This window comes from Anopheles coluzzii, chromosome 2 (assembly GCF_943734685.1).
Source record: "Anopheles coluzzii chromosome 2, AcolN3, whole genome shotgun sequence".
In the NCBI taxonomy this organism is placed as follows: Eukaryota; Metazoa; Arthropoda; class Insecta; order Diptera; family Culicidae; genus Anopheles; species Anopheles coluzzii.
The window spans coordinates 86,028,336-86,048,305 of record NC_064670.1 but is presented as its reverse complement, the minus strand read 5'-3'; the positions used below and the strand labels follow the sequence as shown (position 1 = coordinate 86,048,305).

The 19,970-nt window shown below is 42.4% G+C and overlaps 1 protein-coding gene across 1 annotated transcript; it reads left to right on the top strand.

Moving 5' to 3' along the window:
• Positions 1-3,822: 3,822 nt before the first annotated feature.
• Positions 3,823-19,627, top strand: LOC120951824 (zwei Ig domain protein zig-8-like). The gene is made up of 9 exons (XM_040370782.2): positions 3,823-4,546; positions 8,999-9,215; positions 10,495-10,649; positions 11,289-11,366; positions 11,584-11,716; positions 15,057-15,176; positions 15,306-15,408; positions 16,829-16,926; positions 18,406-19,627. Exons 2-9 carry the CDS (start codon positions 9,173-9,175, stop codon positions 18,660-18,662), a joined length of 987 nt encoding a protein of 328 aa, XP_040226716.2. The 5' UTR covers positions 3,823-4,546; positions 8,999-9,172; the 3' UTR covers positions 18,663-19,627.
• The last annotated feature ends 343 nt before the right edge of the window (positions 19,628-19,970 follow it).

Here is a 19,970-nt window from a genome sequence, read left to right as displayed (position 1 = left end):
TGGGAGTGGAAAAGCTATAGGCGCACCCAACGTTGGCCAACGCTAATGGAAGTGGCTTCATGTATCTTCGTCTTTGGTAGAAAATCTTGGATCAGATAAGAATTGCAATTGGAAGTTTACGCTTCTCGCTGTGTTTCGAGACATTGGCATGTTCTGCGTGATGGGACTGTTTCTTGTCTATTTCGATGTGGTAAAGCGATAGCGATCAAGACAATGCTTGTTTTATGCATGGAACCTATGTTGATTTCTGCTATTAGAGCTGCTTGTTAACAGTTGCCATATTCACACAAATGTAGTATCGATGTCGTAATGTAAAAATTTTCATTTTTATTCTTTTGCTCCAATAAATCCCTATAAACTGGAAGAGAGATGCTTTCTCAAACATTATTGAATGCGTTTTGTAAAGACCATTTGAAGTAGATTCTTTCGAAATAACGAGCATAATGCTAAGTGCTTCTTCCTTAAGGTGTATCACATAACTGCCGTACACGGAACGAAACGAAAGGAGCAGATCAAAAACACATCCAAACGAATCAGGAAAACTTTTACAGTAATGTGACTCGAAGCTACCATAAAATGCTGATTGCCGAAGCGGTCGTACAGAGACCTGTATCAAAACCGCCACAGCCAGCATAACGATATGGCACCACACCTTCGGTGAACATCAATGGTAAAAGCTCCCACAGGGGTATGGAACTACGAGGGGTAGGAGTGTGAGCACAGTTTGAATAAGAATGCAACCGCGAACTAAAGAAAGCTTGCGGTGCTCAAAAACGACCACCAACATTTAAGCCGAACATGATGACGATGTAGACAGAACGTTAATCGATTTTACATCAACGAGCGTGTGGAAAGCTTCCTGTATTTTACCGGTGTTTTGTTTGGTCCTCAACATGTTTAGCGTAATGGTACCATTTTTATTTCGAGTATTTCGCAAGTTACCGACCTATAGATTCATCAAGATAATGGTTTTTAAACAAAACTATGACTTTATACATTATGAATATATATTTGTGAGTGTGATAAAACTGTTTTCCAAATACATCGACGCACTTGTAGCAAGTAATGCACCGGCACCACAAAATAGCATCTCTCATTCTCACTTCGAGCAGCTGTCCTCAAATGTTCCCCATGAATGCCCTCATCCTCATGCTAACGATTTTCGATATCCATGCTTGCAAAGCACACATTATCGCTTTCATAACATTGACTCTTGCCAAATGCTCTCGATACATGCACTCTAAATCAAACCAAGGCATCCATCGAACCCATTTGTCCGCCTATCCTCACCCATCGCCCCTTGCACAAGAATTGCCCTTGTGTTGGCGGGTACCGTCCACTCCACCACGGTTGTATTATGTGCGATAAGATAAGTCGTTATTTGGCAATCGCTCGTCTGGCTTTTACCCTTAAGCTTCCACAACACAACATTCGACGTCATTTCGCCCCAAATGCATGCAAATATTTGCTCACATTTACCATCGACACAGTTATGCTCTCATCGTCCATCGCTCTACCCTCTTTCAACGACCCCATTGCTTGCGTTTTGCGCGTTGTAGCTGCTGTACCAGCCGCTACGAGAAAGTGCAAGATTATTTTCGTCTCCTTTGCGAAAGTGAAAAGCTTGGTATCGATTGGCCGATGTCAGGATGCTGGATAAAAGCTTATTTATGGTGATTGCAATTACCCACGTGTAATAATTTGGCATCGGAAACGTTGTTTGTGCCCCCAATTCGTTTCAAAAGCCGCCTGGTGGGAAGCATCCGGTCACGAAATGCTCATTCGGGACAGCATTCTCGGAGAATACATTCATCAAGCATGCCATCACACAATAAAGCACATGCTGCATACTGCATGTCGTGCGGAAAAATTGCATTAAGTGCTCCACGACCAGATTATATCAGATTTGTTGCAATGACAATAATCCAGTTAAAAATACACCATATAAGTAACGTAACAACTATACACAAACAAATCTTGAAATGGCTGTATTTTTCTCACAATTGATGTATTTCAAGTTTTTATGACAAATTCAATTTTGCAGTTTTTTTTACTCAAGATTTCACTACCTTTCCCTGTATTATTTGTAATTCAGTCTCCAAGCCAATCATCATTGATAAAATTACCATAATGCATGCAAATATTATAATTGATTGATTTCGTTTCAACGTTCGGCAACAACTGTCACCCATTGTTGATAGGTAGTTGGTGATAAGCTTATTAAACCGATTAAATCATCACTCTGCTCGTGCGAGAACTACGGTATTGCACCAATGATAACTCGTGAAAATGATCCGGACGAGTGTATAGTCATAATGATTGCAAAAGTTCCGTTTTTCGTAGCAAAAAGCGGAAAAATATTATGCTATGAAAAAAGGCTGAAAATTCTTTGAATGAACTTTACCTGAAAAGATTATTGGTGTTTCAGTAAAAGACCATGCGCCTCCATTACTTCTGTAATGTAAATCATCCCATTGAAATGTGAGATTTTATGCTTAATTAATTTACTTCTTAAACATGCATGACAATGCATATAATCTGGCAATACAATATGCGTGAAATTACGTAAAAATATAACATTCATGATTCCAATACAAATAAATTAATCGTATGGTAAATACTAGCATCACTACCATTCTGAAAGTAGCATATTCTGTAAAAAAACACCAAAACTGTCCACAACCAAAAACAAGTTTCTGTTAATGGTTCGAAGGAAGTAAGACAACTCATCAATCCTACATTTCCGTGCTAGTAAATTTTCAGTAAATCCTAAAGATTTGGCCCGCAGTAATCGGGTTTCCTTATGTCAACAACAGTAAATAATATTGGAGAAAATTCATAGTGTGTTGCAAACCTGACATTTTACCCAACATAAATTTGGTTCCTTTTCTTCGATGTTCTTCGGGCAGATAAAATCAGTAGACTATGCTGAAAGAAATTATTAGGGTATACTAAACCATGCTCAACCTAAATCAATAACGATAAATTAAGAATTACCCTTGTATATATTAATGATACATAATGTAGACTGAAATAACATGCTTTAAAGAACACTATAACAGTGTTAAAACCTCTCTAAAAGATCTTAATATAATTTACTTTTTTATCTTTACAAATAACTTTGCCTGAAGAATAATAATGAACAATATATATACGACAATCTTAAATTACGACTTCTGAAAGTAAAAAGAATAATTTATAAAAAGATCAGTTCTTAATTAAAATTATTTTTTTTAATAATACTATTCTTTTATTTAAAATATAGTAAAGAAAACAATCTTTGTGATATTTCAATATTTCAAGATTGCACGATTATTTGCTCTTGTTTAAGTTGACTTCACAAAAGTGTTTACCAAAGCAGGTAAACCCAAACCTACACCAACCTTAGGAATAATCCATACATCATTAAAGCCATATTCCATTCGCTCTAGATTTCAACCAGTGAGAAAGGTCAAAACTGATGGCAAGGTTTTCCGAACGTTAACGGATGCTGCAAGCATTTCATTGGTGCTCACTTCAAATGCAACGAGCGTTTGAGTGCTTGTGTTAGGAAATTCAACTGAAGAAGCTGGGTAGCATAGGGAACAACATGCAGCTTCTTTGCTCCTCTTGGATTTAGCCTACCTCAACAAGAGCAGCGAAAAGGCAACTCATGAGTGCTTTCTCGCAAACGATGCGCTGCGAGAGGAACAATTCCAAGAGATGACAATCAAATGGCGTGAGAGCAGCTGAGAGCGAGCTTGGTGAGCAGGTTTGTTGATCATTTTCCAGCGTTCAGCAGAAAATTGGCATCGAAGTAATAGGGCGGCTAAGAAAACTGCTCAGATGACAGCTACGGCTCAGTGTAGCGCCCGTAGTCGGTAGAAGTTGACACGTATATGAACCGTGCTCGAATCGATTTTGAAATACCAATTCTGCTATCCTAACTGCATGGCTATTCGTAGTGAGAAGAGCTAAGAGAAGTAGAAAAATAATACTAAAAATGTGACCTAGTGGATGGAAATACGCAGTGTGTGGTTATTGAAAGTTTTCGTAGTGATATTGAACGAAACGTCACTTGTGTCCAAATCGTACTCAAGCACTGCAAAGCAAATCACTCAAGATCGTGCGACTGGTTGGTGGATAATTAAATTTTCGTTGTGATGATTGTTTCATTGAATGGAGCGTACCAAGCATGATGCACTTCTCGATACCATATTGATTGAGTTGCATATGGGAGTGACAGAATCAAGAATATCTTTGCCACATCGAAAGAGACAGCAAATAGCGTCAGATGGGAATGCATCGTCGTAATTATCAACTAATGGATTACAGTGGAAGTGACTGTGGGAAGTGCATTCAATATATTCGACACAGCAAAACCTATCTCTTTAGTGTTGTTTGCGAAACGGAGTTGTAATTGTGATCGGATAAAGTGTAGTTCATACTGGATTAAACAACAAAGGAGTGTTTGGTTCTTGTATCATGCCTGAGAAAACATACTAAGAGCCTTTCAGATTGAAATAAAATAAAAGAAGAATTTAAATAAAACACATCGTAAAGAGAAGTAAGTATTTCATGAAATGTTTGTTTTTGTTTTTTTAGTATTAACATCGCCGTGAGCAAGGACTAGTGTGTTTTTTAATTGACATTATATTTAAAACAATAAAAAGAACTAAAATAAGTTTAACAATAGAACAAAGCAGTAATTTTCTAATATTTGTGCTCTAACGCATAAAGTAAACTTTAATGCAGGAAATGTAAGACTTTTTTTTCGAAAGGAGCTTTTTTATAATAAACGTCAATTGCAGACAAATGAGCTGTTTTATTTAGCAAACCTTATCTGATTTCACGGCATAAAATGAAAACGAAAATCCATTTACGGCCCCATACCCAGCGGTCCAGTCGCTTTCACAGACGCAAGATGTTTACATCGTGAGCTTCTGGAAGCACTTATGTTTTAGGTTCACTTAATTTGCCCACTAATGGAGTATGCGAGGACTCTTCCGCACGCTACGCATGCAAATGAGCACATTACCAACCGGCTGGATATGACAAACGCTACACCATGGTTGACCCGTCGGGGATCACATTAACGTAATTTTTAATGTCCATCATAACGCTCGTTTCCGTTCGCTAGAATTTTAGCTAATAGCCCAAGCGCAGGATGCGTTCTGCCTTCCCGCAAATGACGGATGTTGGCGAGCAGGGACGGCAAAAAGCAAAAATATGCTTTTCCAGTACCTGGAACATGTAAAAATGTTGCGATTCTTTTATCTGAAATTAAATCTTTTTCCTATAATGGTTTTGTACTATCGCGTTAGAAACCCAAGAGAGGATATACGATGGGAGGGAAAGAAGAATATAAAAGTGGATAAAAATAGACTGATGGAAAATGGGATCCAGTTTGATTCGCGTAGAGTAGGAATGTGTGACTTTTGAGAAAGTAAGAACCACGGATGACCTGAGCTGTGTCCGAAATTTCATTCACCTCGAACAATGAACCTTTTTTTGCGTTGGTTTTTATTGCTATGGAATAACTTTTTTGAGCTTTACAGCAAGCATTTTTCAGCTGAAGTAGTCGCTGCTTGGATACGGTATTTATAGAACATATAAAATGTCTGGTAAGGAACGTCTGCAAGTCCAACGTTCCATATCCAGGATTGTCTTGTAGTATCAGTAAACTAAATGCGCCTTTTAGCATTCTAAAAATATGGCTGAGTTATTTATGTTAAAAAAGAATACGTTCCTAAAAATAATAGTTTCAAGTGATAATTACCTCTGTTTAATACCAATATTTAGTTGAATTTTTATTAAATATGTCCAACATATATGAAGTAGATAAATAAAATTGCACAACTTGCATTGTGAGGGAGCAATTAGTACAACATGACTTTTTTTTAATACATCAGATTTGGATGCAAAAACATCAATCCAAGTTAAGTTTTTCTATTGGACATCAAACGATAATTTTAGGCTATCAAAATTTTGCACTGAAAATGTTAGATTTGTTTAGCATGAGCTTTTAAGTAAGTTTTATGTAACTCAATGCACAGCTAAGCTACATATATGTACAGCTGAAGTCGTCTTTGTGAAATTAACAAATGTCTGTAGAAGATCTATGATAATGACTATCACATTATGAGATGTTTGATTTTTTTTTAATAAATCGTAGAATCCTACACAATTTTAAGGCTTGACTACACGCAGAAAGCTTTAAGCTTCCTCGTGGTTATTGTTGCTCAATACTTAATCTTTCTCTTAGTTTCATTTATAATTCTGGGATTCAGAGATATACTTTGGATTTAGAATACTTTTTTTTTATTTCCTTAACCAAATATAAAACTATAGCAACAGTTTTCCAGAGTAATAAAAATGAATCCTCAACAATTTACGAAACAATTTTTTTTTTGTTTAAATTGTCGATGTATTAAATCCTATATTATGTCACTAAACACTTACGTTCTTGTTTTCCACAGCAGCCAGTTTTGAAGATAACAATGTATTTTTATTCAATTTCAATGGCACATAGCGTACTTTGAAATGATATTGAAAGCTTGCACATTCGGCTTCTAATTATTCATCTCTCCGATCACTTGACATGTCAGCGATCGGAAGTACCGCTTTCACCAACGAACCGATACAATTCAATTCCGATGCAAAGCACTAAATCTTTGATAGTGTCGTTACAATCATCTTCCACCCTGTTGATCACATCCAGTGCGTATCGGAAGCCGCCCGCATTGCTTTCCGTTACATTCGTTGACAACCTTGTTGTTTGACACTGTGCCCCAAACGCACAACGATGTGCTGCTGGGCTCTAGGTTACGATCGACTCACAAATCATAAAACATGCCGTCCTGCTCTCGTCCTTGCCCACGTGCCATCCCTGACATATACAAGGTTGTGTAGCTGCCCGTTCCATCCTTGCTTCACGGTCGTGCCTTTTATCACCGCTGGGTTCCAATGAATTTTATAGGCCCATCTTATTTCTAGCCGCCACGCTGCAAAACAAACCTGCAGCGAACCGCGAGAAGAAAACCGGCCGCTGTTGACTGCTTTTCGCCTTGAACTACAGGGGGAGAATGTGTAGAATGAGTACAGAACAACACAAAAAACACACACACACACCAACCTACCCCTACTGATAAACGCATTAAGATACAGGGAATCGTTGGAGCGCACGAAAACAACAGTGTTAAAAATAAAATAAAAACAAGCGAACAAATGTAACATATCGATTTCCGTGCGCGCCAATAAATTTCCGGACGGCCCAGCCGCGGAAGATAATAGGCGCGAAGCCATCCGGGATATCCGTCCGGCGAAGCAATAGCGAAGGCGAAGAGCACTCGTACAAGGCAAACGCTTTATTTATCGAGCAGTTGCCGAGCACATTGCTATTTATTGGTAAAGTCGAAACGAGCGTACGGCAACGCGCAATACAATGTCGAACCAACAAAATGTCGGACCCGCATCTCCTGGGCCGCGGGTGTATTCAGCACAATTGTAGACATCGCTGGTGATGCAATACGTCGCAGTGTGTACGGCAAATCTGCCACAACTGCCATTGTCGGGGGAGCGGATGGTAGAGCTTTGCCGGTACGCTGTTCGATGCGCTTCGACTATCCTTCACCAAAGTGAGGGGCTTTTTTTGCGAACCCACCGTAACACGCTCTCAAATGGTCCGGAAGGCGACAAAGTGGCGACCAACTCAATTACTCGATGTACATCAATGAGATATCCGGCTTTGATAGGCAAAACGTGGTGCGGCAAGCGGTATATTGTGTCTTTATTCCGTACAACATCGACGTACTCGTTACAACCAGTGGATAGACGAGCTTTCTGCAGCAGCTTTGAGGTTTTCACTGAGGATTGTGTGTTTTTTTTCTCTTACTGTTCGGTTGTTCGATGCAGAGACAGCTTTTTGTTCGTCAAAATTGTTTGTTCACTCGGCTCTGTTCCCTTGATGTGGCATTCTTATGTAAACATGTTTGCTTCGAAATCACATCCTACACTCGTTAGGGATGTAAAATGGTAGTGCACTGTTTAGCGTTGGGAATGCTTTCATCGAAAATACGTTTGATTGCTTCCAGCGGATTCGTTTTGTGCATCCATAATTGGTTTCTTTTCATTTTCCATTGTTCAGCGCTTTGCAGCGATATTTTATGGAGAACGATTTTCAAAAAAAATGTAAAAGTATTTTCAACACCCATCAGAACGAGTTGGTTGCAAACATTGACAAACATTGACAACACACACACAACAAAAACATTTTTGGCAAATTATTTGGCAAAGAATGTTTAAGAACTGTACCCGCTTTCGCAACCGGACACCCTTTCTAACGGACACGAACAACTTTTTCCGTCTACACCTTTGCGGCCGTTCACCGGCAAAAAGCACAATCGTGTCGGTGGTAGCATCTTCTATTCCCAATTTTCACACGAAAGGTGCTAAAATAGGTGCCCAGAGCATTCCCGCCTGTCGCACAATAATTTGATCACTATCACTGGCCCGGCCCAGAAACCGGAAAAGGGCTCTCCAGTAAAGCTAAATGACGCCTGGGCAGAATGTGTTCGGTGCCAAATAGCTAACACTGGATCCCAGGCTAGAAAATGGCAACCAGGAGCTGAAAATAGAAGATTGAATCGTCGCTGCTTTTCTGCTCGTTTTGCAGCTATTTTCACTCCACTCGCTTCTGGTGACCTGAGCAAAAGCTTCACTTATAGTGTTACGCTCTAATTGTTTTCATAACCTCGAAATCGAAAACGTTCCAGGAAATGGCCCCAGACGTTTGGGGACACATCAAGGTTTTGCTGGATTGTTTCAGCTGCTAAGCTATTTAATATAAGTAGTTATTAGTAGTAAGGCTATTAGTACCATAGCTACACATTGTAACTAAGTATGTAATAGCATAAAAGTGATTAAATAAATGATAAAATTTAAATCTTTTGATTAATAATCAACTCAACTGCATGATTTAGCTCTTAAAGGAAATGTTTTTTGTGTTTTTCTTTTACAGCTATATACATCCAACATCGTTCTAATCTCTCTGCGATGACGGAAAGAAATGCCGACATCTAGTCACAATATACAATTGGCCCCCAATCAGCATGGCATTGGCAACTCAAAGTAAAGTTCATGACACAACAACTAAGCGCCAAGAAACCGTAATAGCAAGTCGTGCACACCGAAAATGCACATAGAAAATGTTCTACGAGCATCATGTATCATTTGGGGTACGTATCTGTCTTTTTGTTTTCTTATTAGAGATATGCAACCCCAGCAACTTTGATTTCAAAGCAACAGAACTTACTGTATTATGATTATTATTGTTATTTTCCTTGATCTGCTACTATCAACATCTAGTAATATTGTTGTTGGATTGCAATCTGTACCACTGTTATTATTTTATATTTTAAAAATAATATGCCTTTAAAATCGTACTTGGTTACTGCAACGGATGAGTTTTTCGTTCATTGCTGTGAACAATAGCAATTGCAATTAAATTCTTAACATTCTTAAAATTTTCGTTTATGTATTTTCCTAATAATACTTTTAAAAGACAATGTTTATCCAATAATATCTCCAAAATATTTCTCAATACCAATACTCAGGTTCCGGTTCAAATTTGATTGTTTTATAACTTCATAACGATGAAAAATTAATATTTATTTCAAATAGGGTATTTTAAGGTGAAACAAAATGAAAAAGAGCTTAATGACTGAATAGAAATATGTATAACGTTCTTAGTACATCCGTATGTATAGGAATAAGTTATATTTTGTTTTGTTGCTTTCAAAAACCAATATATCTGAGTTAATGCTGACTCACATTTCATGAACAAATATTTATCGTTTTACATAAACTCACAGCTGTAGAGTCGTACCGAAATACACAGAAGAAAAAAATCATTCCAATATGAGCACCAGACATTGAAGCGTACACAACAATTCGTGTGCAATATAAATTCGGGCGATATTTACATTGTTTTCAAGAACGTTTTTCGAACCATCACCGATGGTGTCCCGCTTATCGTTTGATCAGTGTTCTGCTCATTTAAACCTCCCTTTTGTTATTGTCTCACTATCGCTGACAGTACTGAATTTTTATAAGATTCCACAGAAAGCATTCGTTTACGCCGATCTACCTTCAAAAAGCGTTGGGCCCACGCTCAGCAAAACTTTTATTTCTTTTTTTCAGTTTTTTCTACTTCCTTTTTTTACCGCCCGCACATGGCAGATGCAAAGGTGTACAGTGTGTGTTTACGAGACGGTTCCTCCGTCAAACCGTGCCCTGCTAACGTGCTGTTTATTCAATATTGTTCTTTTGCACGTCTGTATCATGTTGCGAACCACGCTCTGCCCCTGCCCTGATGGATGCTATATCGCTTATAGAATATTCATATATTTTCTTTGTCTCAACGTATGCCCTGTTCGTTTTTTCTCCCCTCTCTCCTTTCCCTCTCTCTCTCTCTCTCTCTCTTTCTCTCTCTCTCCCTCTCTTCCTTACGCACAGTTTCCGTCAGCTCGAGCATTATAATGACCACCACGACCGAGGAGTCGGAAGCATTGCAACCGTACTTTGACTTTGACGTGCCGCGCAATCTCACCGTAACCGTGGGCCAGACCGGGTTCCTGCACTGCCGGGTGGAGCGTCTTGGCGATCAGGATGTGAGTACTGCTGCCAGTTTGTTCTCGAACATGTTCCGAGAGTTGATCTCGTTGTATCTCTCGCTCGCTCAATGACTGCTTGCTCGCCCATACGCATTGCGCCCAGGCATACCTTGTGCCGTGTGCGTAATTTCCGATACCTCGAGAATCGATTCTCACACCACATTGAAATCGATAAACGAAGTTAAATTAATTTTGGAAAATACTGCCTGAACGTGCTACAATCAAGCATGAGCAGGGACGTGTGTTCTAGCAAGGATGAACCATCCAGCACCATTTATTCAATGTAACAACCGCTTGGGGAGTATATAAAACCTTGTTACAAAAAATGTACATCATTATACAAGACAACGATCAATTATTTACTACTACACAGAGCAAAAAGCGTATGTTCACCTAAAAGCAAATGCCTTTGATGTTTAACATACCGTGCCAAAAATGGTTTCCATCAAATGAAACACTAATCAAATAGTTTCAAACCTGATGCGGCTGCTATTCGATGACTGCGTCCAGATACTGGAGCAGTCGTGAATAGAGCCACACCACAATGTAATTAAATTATACATCATCAATCTTTCATTAAACGCTAGTGTTAATTGAAAACCTGAATAAATTGATGGAATTTTACGGTTTGCATAGGTTGCGTGGATTCGGCAGCGTGATCTGCATATACTTACGATGGGAGCATCAACCTACACCTCGGACCAACGATTTCAGGTACGTTTTGGGCACAACTTTCTCCACAGTCAAAATTGATTAGGTACAAAAAAAGCTCAGCTTCCACCACTCATACGCCAACTCCCGGCTGGCTGGCCGCAGGTGCCGGTGTGGAAAATCCAATCAATTAGTGCACACCCTACGTAGAAGTTTAAGTGGAATTTTGACCCCTTTTCCGTTTGCCGATTACTTTTTTTCTCTTCCACTACTACCGTAGGTGATACGGCCGGAAGGTTCCGTCAACTGGACGCTGCAGATAAAATACCCCCAAACTCGAGACTCGGGCGTGTACGAATGCCAAATCAACACCGAACCGAAAATGTCCCTGTCATATGTGTTGAATGTAATTGGTGAGTTTACAACAAGCGGAGGTTATTATGTTGTGGGATTGGTAATTGGTCAGAGAAGCGAAACGCTGGCAGCAGAAACCATAACTGGTACCTCAAAAACCCTGCGTCCTCCATTTTTTTTTTTACTTTTGGGCTTCACCCTTCTCACATTGTTGCAGCATCACCTCGGGTAACCTTTTCCTTTCAACGGCTAACGCCTCGGCTTTCAGTGGCAAAAACTTTTTTGAGGTGATGCATTTCAGCCTGAAAGTAGAGCACAAGTTTGCAGAATAAATCATCTAATTTAATTTAAAAACTCACCCGGGCATGAAATAAACAAGGAGCACAGCAGCATCCCGCTCACGCACACAACTGTTCACATTTCATTCACAACGTACAGGTCGGCAGGCGGCAACTCATACCCCATGGAGGATTGCGAGGATGTCCGGATGGGGCACCAGTTTTCATGCGAAAAAAGCGAACACGAGCCTCAGTAGTAGGTGCCCGTGTATGTGAGTGTATGTGTGTGTGTACTGGTTTAGCTCAAAGCCACAGGGCGTAATTGGCCTTGTCGTGTTTGGCTTCTTTCCTTTTTTGCACTGCTCACTGCTGAGACGTAAATTTAATAACTTTGTCCTTCGGCTATCCGACTATGGTCCTGATGGGGATGGAGTGGTATATGCATGCCTGTACGTGTGTGAGTGTGCACTAACGGGGTACACCTTCATCATGCTCAAAAACGCATACGTACATACCAAAGGTTACCGAAACCTTTTAAGGAGGACGTACGTATGGCCCCGGTGCCGCATCTTCTGGCATGCGTGTTACATTAAAATACCGTCAGATATTACGTCGTAGCACAATTTGGTCTGTATGATTTTGTTCCCATGTTCTTCGTATCCAAAGACACCTTGAGTTACAGGGAACGAACCAAAAGCAGATATATTTAAATATCATTACATATTTTGTTGTAATAATGATTTCACGTGAATTTGAAGCTCGGAACAAAACAAAAAGAAAGGTTTGAGCATTGAAGCCTTGAAATATTGCTCTCTCAAATAATCGTAGCTTGCGTTCCATTCGGTTTGAATTTGAATTTTAAGAAAAAAAATTTCTTCATTTTCTCGACTTGATTTTTTCAACGTGAGTTCGCAAAAACTTCGAATTAAAAATATTATAATTATTGTAACACTTGCCCAACAATACGGTGGGCCGCTTAATGTCCCGGCCGTGCTTTGCGGCCCACATTAGAGCCACCCAGTGCTGGAGCTAAGCGTAAAAGTTTAATCACTACTCCCCTACCATAACCTGCTTACGAGCAACACTGATTGGCTAAATGAGCAAGACACTCATTGGGTGTGTGTAGTGTGTCTCAAGCCTTCACTGTCTCTATGTTTTCTGTCTGCCCATTAACCTGACGGCTTGGGTACCGCTTGGGCCGTACCACACTTTAACGGCTACGGTGCCGTAACAACGCCCTGCCGCTCTCGGCGTGATTCGTAATGAAAGCTCCATTGTGTGTCCAAAGCAGTAGAGGGAGGGTGCGAAATGGTTCACAGGCATGCACCCGAGTCCAGTCGGATCGGTAGACGGAAAGCCCGCCGTATAAGCCCCGAACGATAGGAGTTAGTGGCGGATTATAGGGCCAAAGTGCTGAGCTTTTACTTTCGCCCGAGACCAAGTGCGCCGTAGTACGTAGAGGACGGGTTAATTGATTTTCCGACCATTGTAATATGCTCCACGCGTGACCGTTCGCTATCGCGCGCAACCCTCATTTTCGGCTCCGGAGGCGTCGAAATGTGGTGTTAAATTTGATGTAGGTCGGTGTTGATAACATGCTCATAGACACTCCCATCCATCAGCGGGCGTCTAAGCCGTCTGCTGTGCAGCGGATACCCACATGCCACCGACGCCACATACCGATCGGAGCGGACCAGCATCTGTCCGGTAGGCAAATGAACCTGTTTACCGATTGCGACCCGTACACATGCCCCACAGCCACCGAGCACGTCAGATGTCAATTTGGGCAGACGGAAAACAATTTGTTTGTTTATGGCTTTAGTTTTTCTCACGCTTCATGAATTTTCGCCAAACGGATGGGCAAAAAAATCATTGGAAAACTTGCACACGACCTGCCCTGCTGCCGTTGTTCGCTCCACGGCAGTTGACAAACAACACGACCAAACAACATTCACGCCGAACACCAAACTTTCTCCGAGCGCTGGCTATAAGTACACACACACATACCAACACACCGAGCGACACCATAGGACGGGAGTTGTCATCTGCCTAAATGGTTTCCCAAAAACGCACCGCTTTGCGCACAGCTTCGGCCGGTCGAAGTTTCATTTAAATATTTGCCCAAGGGGTTCCGACATCTCCGTACCGGTTGTCGGTTGCCTCGCCCGTTGCTGTTCCCAGCTTGCACATCCCGGCTCAGCACGGCAAACGCGACGTCTTCCCCGGCATTATCTTTCCTGCCCTGCCAAAGGCACAGTGTCGCCAGGACTCGAAGACGATGCCTTTCTTGCACTTTTGCTGCACATAAACTGTGCCGTTTTGGTGGTGAGTACACACACACACACACACCCACAAACGCACAGACAGGACGCACGTAGTCTGAAAAAAATGGCTAGTTTGTCGGAAAACCGAACTTTTCTGATGCGAAATCTCTCTTCCGGTGTTGCCGTGTGCCGCCTTTCGCTGCAGCGTTCGCAAACGTTGTTCGAACGCAATTTCACTTCGCCGCACTGTACGGCGAACGGTGGTGGGATAGAAAAGTCAACACATTCCTGTTGATGTTGGGCGATTTGTGTTTTTTTTTTCTGTTTCCCAACATACATACCCAGCCAAAAGGGGGGGGGGATATTTTCCCCCAGCTCTTTTATTCTTTCGCTTTTCGCCCAGGCAAAAGAGGTTGGAAAAGTGTTTATTTAAATTTGGAAAATGATTTCATTCGAGTCGGCCCCAACGGGATACGGGCTTTTTGTGGCATTTTGCAAAAGAAGCAACTATGGTGCTAACGCAACACAGTTTAGTTTACTTTAGCGTGTTGAACTCTTCCGGGTGCGAGCAGTTTCCGCAGTTCCAAATGCTCGTGGGAATTTGCTTTTCAAACAGAACTGGTAAGCTTGCTAGTGAGGTAGAGCAAACGTAACCAAAAATATCAATGTTCGACTAAATTAACTTTTGAAGCCACCAAAACGATGCCAATGATGCAGTAGGTTAGGTTAGTAGTTGGACAGACACGGGAACAATTCACCCTACGATTGGTTACTTTACCCTCTATTTGAAATTATCGTATCGTACCATCGGAAGCTTATATGTTATGCGTTTCTTCTCCTGCCATGCCACACCGCAGAGCTGCGTGCACGAATATTGGGACCGTCGGACATATTCATAAAATCGGGCAGTGAGATAACCATGGTTTGCGTCATCCAGCAAGGACCACACGAACTAGGCACGGTTTTCTGGTACAAGGGTAGGTACTGCCAGGTCGCCTCACGAAATCAGCTGCCCGCCAGCACTAACTGTCTGCAGACATGTCTTTAATTTATTTCGCTCTCATCTGACGTGATTCTGTGCCGGTACGGTTTTGTTGCCTTTGCAGGAAACACGCTGGTGGAGCCCCTCGCACAGGAAAACGACATCCATTCGGGCGATCGTGGACGGATCACCATCGAAACAGATTGGACAGATGCCCTGACATCTAGGTAATAATAAAAGTGTAGCAGAGCGAAATAATTGAACAAGAATGCCGCTGTGCCTCTTCTGCACAGTTCCATCCACCCGTCCCCGTACGATATGCGTCGTCTCGGTCGTTTAGTCGGCGCTTGTCACGAACGGTTACAGCTCGTCACGGTGGTGTTGTGTTAGGGCTGTGATTGAAATCTGAGGTCAATTCGCTAGCTTCGAAGACAATTGTGAATATTGGAATGGCTGAGGGATTGTGAATTTAATGAATGATTCCTTTCATTTGTAATTATCAGCCTTCAGTGAAATCCCTTCAAGATAAAGCGCAATCCTAAACCGTGGCGTTGGATGTTTCTGAACAATGCACACAAGTTTTAAGCTAAATAACAATGCATGGTTTCGTTAATCAACCTTTGCCATTTCGTAAGAGATAAAGTTAAATCACCCTGAAGTCTGTGTTCGGATCCAAAGTTTCTTGTCCAGCTCTGTTCCTTTTTAAAGTAGATATCTCTCCAATTATAGTCGCAATGATGTACCCAGCAGGGTGAGCTACAATAGGAAATGAAACTATATCATAAAAATAACCCCATGGCCGACCCATCTTCCTCAAACTTACCATTATTATTCCGAACGTCTCAGGAACAGCGAGAAGCAGAGAAAGCAATTACGAAACCCCGTTCGGCTATCCGAGTGTACGATTGCATCATGGCTGCAATTGCAGCTAGCAAACTTCACAGAAACAAAATCCTTACAGCTCAAACGCAACCCAACCGGCACCTTTGTTTTCCGGCTCCTCTCCGGCCAATGATGACTTCCCGCAAGGATGAAAAGCTGCACCGAGCTCGGTTTTGTAAGGCGCTCCCAGAACTTTATGCTTCACGCAACGGTGCATTCTTCCAGGATTGCGCTCACACCCGTGCGCTGGGGGTGGAGTGTTTCGGCGAGTAAAGAAGGGTTTTATGGGTGCAGAATTAGGAGGTTTGTACTGTGTAGCTAAGCAGGGCAGCCAGTGGGTGTCTGCTAAAAGGGTGAGATGAGTGCTCCGTAATATACATGAGTATGCAAATATCACCCAGCCAGCAATGGTTGCACTGGTTCAGGTAACTAGACAATTGCATTCCACCTTTGACGGCGCTAGCCAGACCCGGGACCGAGACGACGACCACGGGCGACGGTGGTGAATATGTTCCGAATTGTGGTTTTCGGTGATAGCTTTGGTTGTTAATCTCGATCCTCCTCTTTTTCTCTCCTGCACACCTGGGGTGGGGATTGGACGATAATATTGATGTTGGACCTCCGCCACAATCCGCATCCGCAACACAAACCAAACCAACATGTGCGCGCCGGCACTGCACCGTTTTTGTGGACCCTGCGGTTATTTCTTCTTCTTCTTCGGCTGTGTGCTGTGGCTGCTTTGCCGGCGGATACGGGCGGACACAGATTAAAGATAAAGCGAGCTATTCAGGGCGATACCGGAAACTACACCTGTGTACCGACGATGGCCCGCTCTGCAAGCGTCTATGCTCATGTAATTAGTGGTAAGTTATGGTTGACTTGAGCCAACATACGAATTGTATTTGATCATATAGGGGAGGGATGGCGATGAAGACAGGAGGTAGAACCATAGTCACTTGCATACGGAACCCTGCTCCAAGCCTGCGAATGCACAAAGCAAGTGTAATACAGACCACCATGCATGGGGTGAAAAAACGGAAGCACACGTACAGCAGCAAGAAGGAAAAAACACCACAATTTTCATTGCAATGGGTGTAAAGAAGCGTCATAATGCCATGATATGTGTAAGAGGAGGCTCTCTCCTGGACACACTCGCAGAACACACAAAGACACAAAAGTACCACATGGATGAATGTGCAGGCACGTAGCGGCAAAATGGATCGTGCTTCGTTTTGGATCGTTTGCATGTATTTTGTTGTATTCAGTTTTTTTTGTACTTTTTTATACATACTTTTCATTTCCAACTTTCTTATCCACCTCTGCCCCACGTATGCTCGTGCGTGTTTCTTCGACCAGAGGCACCCGGTTGAAGTTAATTCTCCAAATAGCATCGTCTCATTTACATAAGGGTCGTTTCCGTCTGTGCCCAGTGCCTCCCCCGGCACACAGTGGGCCGGATTATTGACGGCAAGGACATTGGGTTGGTTTTAAGCGCCTGGGATTACACGTATCAACGTATTCCTGTCGCATCTTTTCGGGTGAAGTGAAACGGAGCTAAAAAATCAACACAACACACCCGGGCTCCGAGTCAGTTCCCTGAGCAGGAACTTGTAAAATTCGATTTATATCCAGCTTTGTTTGAGAACCGTTTTTTTATGGGACAGCTTGAGAATCCAGGACTATTTATGTTGGACGCATGTCCCGTATATGCATCACAGTGGTATGCCGACCGAAACGGTAAAGGCGTTGTGCTTCCTGATACATGATCGTTTTCTAGGCCACATGTTTGTGTACTGCATCACCGGCTACTGCAATATGGGATCATCTTTAGAGATATGCTTAAGTTATGAATTTAAGACCAACGTTCTGAATCATGCTTTAACGAAAGGAGTTCAACAGATAACGCTCATTCGTGTTTGTGTTGGGGTCATTGCTTGTACTCTTACGGAGAATTTCGAATCGTGTAATTTATATTATAAAAAACGAGTAGTCAGATAACACATTTGTTTAAAGCGATATTATTTTCAATCTTGCACGCCCTCCCTTCTACATCTGTTCCATTATATAAATTATAAACAACCCGTGCAATAGCTATTTCTATAAACTCTCGAAACGCAAATGCCTTCGCAGCATTAAATTGAGTTGCTTTGCAGGGATCCCGTTTTAGCTACCGTTTATTGTTTTGCACAAAAACAAACCACCTTCTGAATAAATCTGTCCCTTGTAAGCCTTTACGAGCGTGATGTAAACATTCGCGCGAGCGAAAATACACCAACCATACAATGGCCGTCAACAAAGACAACAAAAAAATATCGCCCACCACCCTTCCCCTTCTTTTGCAGGTGAGCATCCAGCGGCAATGCAGCACAATGCGGCCCCCAGCACCGTCGGTCACCGAACGTTACGGCGCAGCATGTGCATACTATTATTATTGCACCTGGCCACTTTGCTCTACCTGCTGAGCGATCGGTGCTGCTCCCGGCGTTCCGGTGGACAGAGAAATATCCTGCAGCGACCAACGGCATCCCATCGTTCGGCCCGTGGCGCTGCTCCGGGCCGGCGTTGTGAAACGATCGTTTTTTCCACCCATCCCAGCTAGCACAAAGTTTCGCAATTTGGCATACCGGGCGCCAAATGGAATCTCGCACGTATGATGATGCACCCGGGCACGGCCACACGTCGCACTGTCCAGCGAAACCTTTCCGCGCTCCCCGCGCAGTAGTGCCCTGCAGTTGCGGGGAAATTTATTGTTTCATTTGCTGCAAAACGGCACCTCCGTTCGAACTGCACCTTTACCCCATCGTTGCATCCACCACACGGAGCTAGGACGCTAAGTGTCCTGGGAGCAGCTTAAAGAAAGGCGAGCAGTGCACACACACACGCTCACAAAAATAAAACCGTACAGACAAAATCGAAAATATCTTCATTCATAGCGAGCATTCTGATTCATCATACATACCTTAGGCAAGTGCTCTGCACAACACACATGCATGCCTCCGCAAACGAATGGTTCGGTAATATGAAAGAGAACAAATCAACCGAGTGTAGTCGACGGCAAGCCTGGATTAAATTTTCTTCCCGCTCTTTTGCCGGGCGCTGGGAATATAATGCCCCTCCCAGCGTCAACCGAACGAGCGTAAGATCCGCCGACCGGGGAATCGCACGTATGGAACCGATGGCGAAACAACTGAAGCATACCGTGGCAATAGAAGCCGGACTGCATTTTCCTTTGCGCGTTGCTTTTTTGCTTCCGATCGATCGCCCTGGTTTGAATCGGTGTCGGTTCGGAATTGAATCATTCAATGCACGAGACACATGCGCTAGTTTTCTTCAACCGCTTCGACCGGTACCGGCGCATATGTTCGATACGTTTCTTTGATAGCAAAACAAAACAAAAATAACACAACCACATACACACACACACACACACACAGACGCACCCATGAAAGGCACACTCACACTCTAGGTAGATAAAAGAGGATAAATTCATCTCCAAATATGTATACAAAATTAGATGGAGTTTGCCATTTGATGAAATAAACACATTTGAAACACAACTTTCAACTGCAGCCCTTGTTTGTCTGGCACTGACCAGAACTGTGAAACTGACAAAATCCAAGCGAAAGAAAAGCTATAAGAAACGAGCGCAGAAAGACGATTCAGTATTATTAAACAACTCACGAAAGTGTTGACAAGCTCGTAACATTATCTTAACTGTAGTCTTTCACAGCCGAAATCTCTTCCTCGCTGACTGGGCTCAGCATTCGGGGAAAGTGAATTAGTTTACCACTAAATTTCACCTGCATCGAGCAACAGGCAAGGAGATCTGAAAGCTGGTTGATCAAACAGACTATCACCACCACTTCTTCCACCTTCACCTGGGGCATCCCAGCGCCAACTTGGCCGT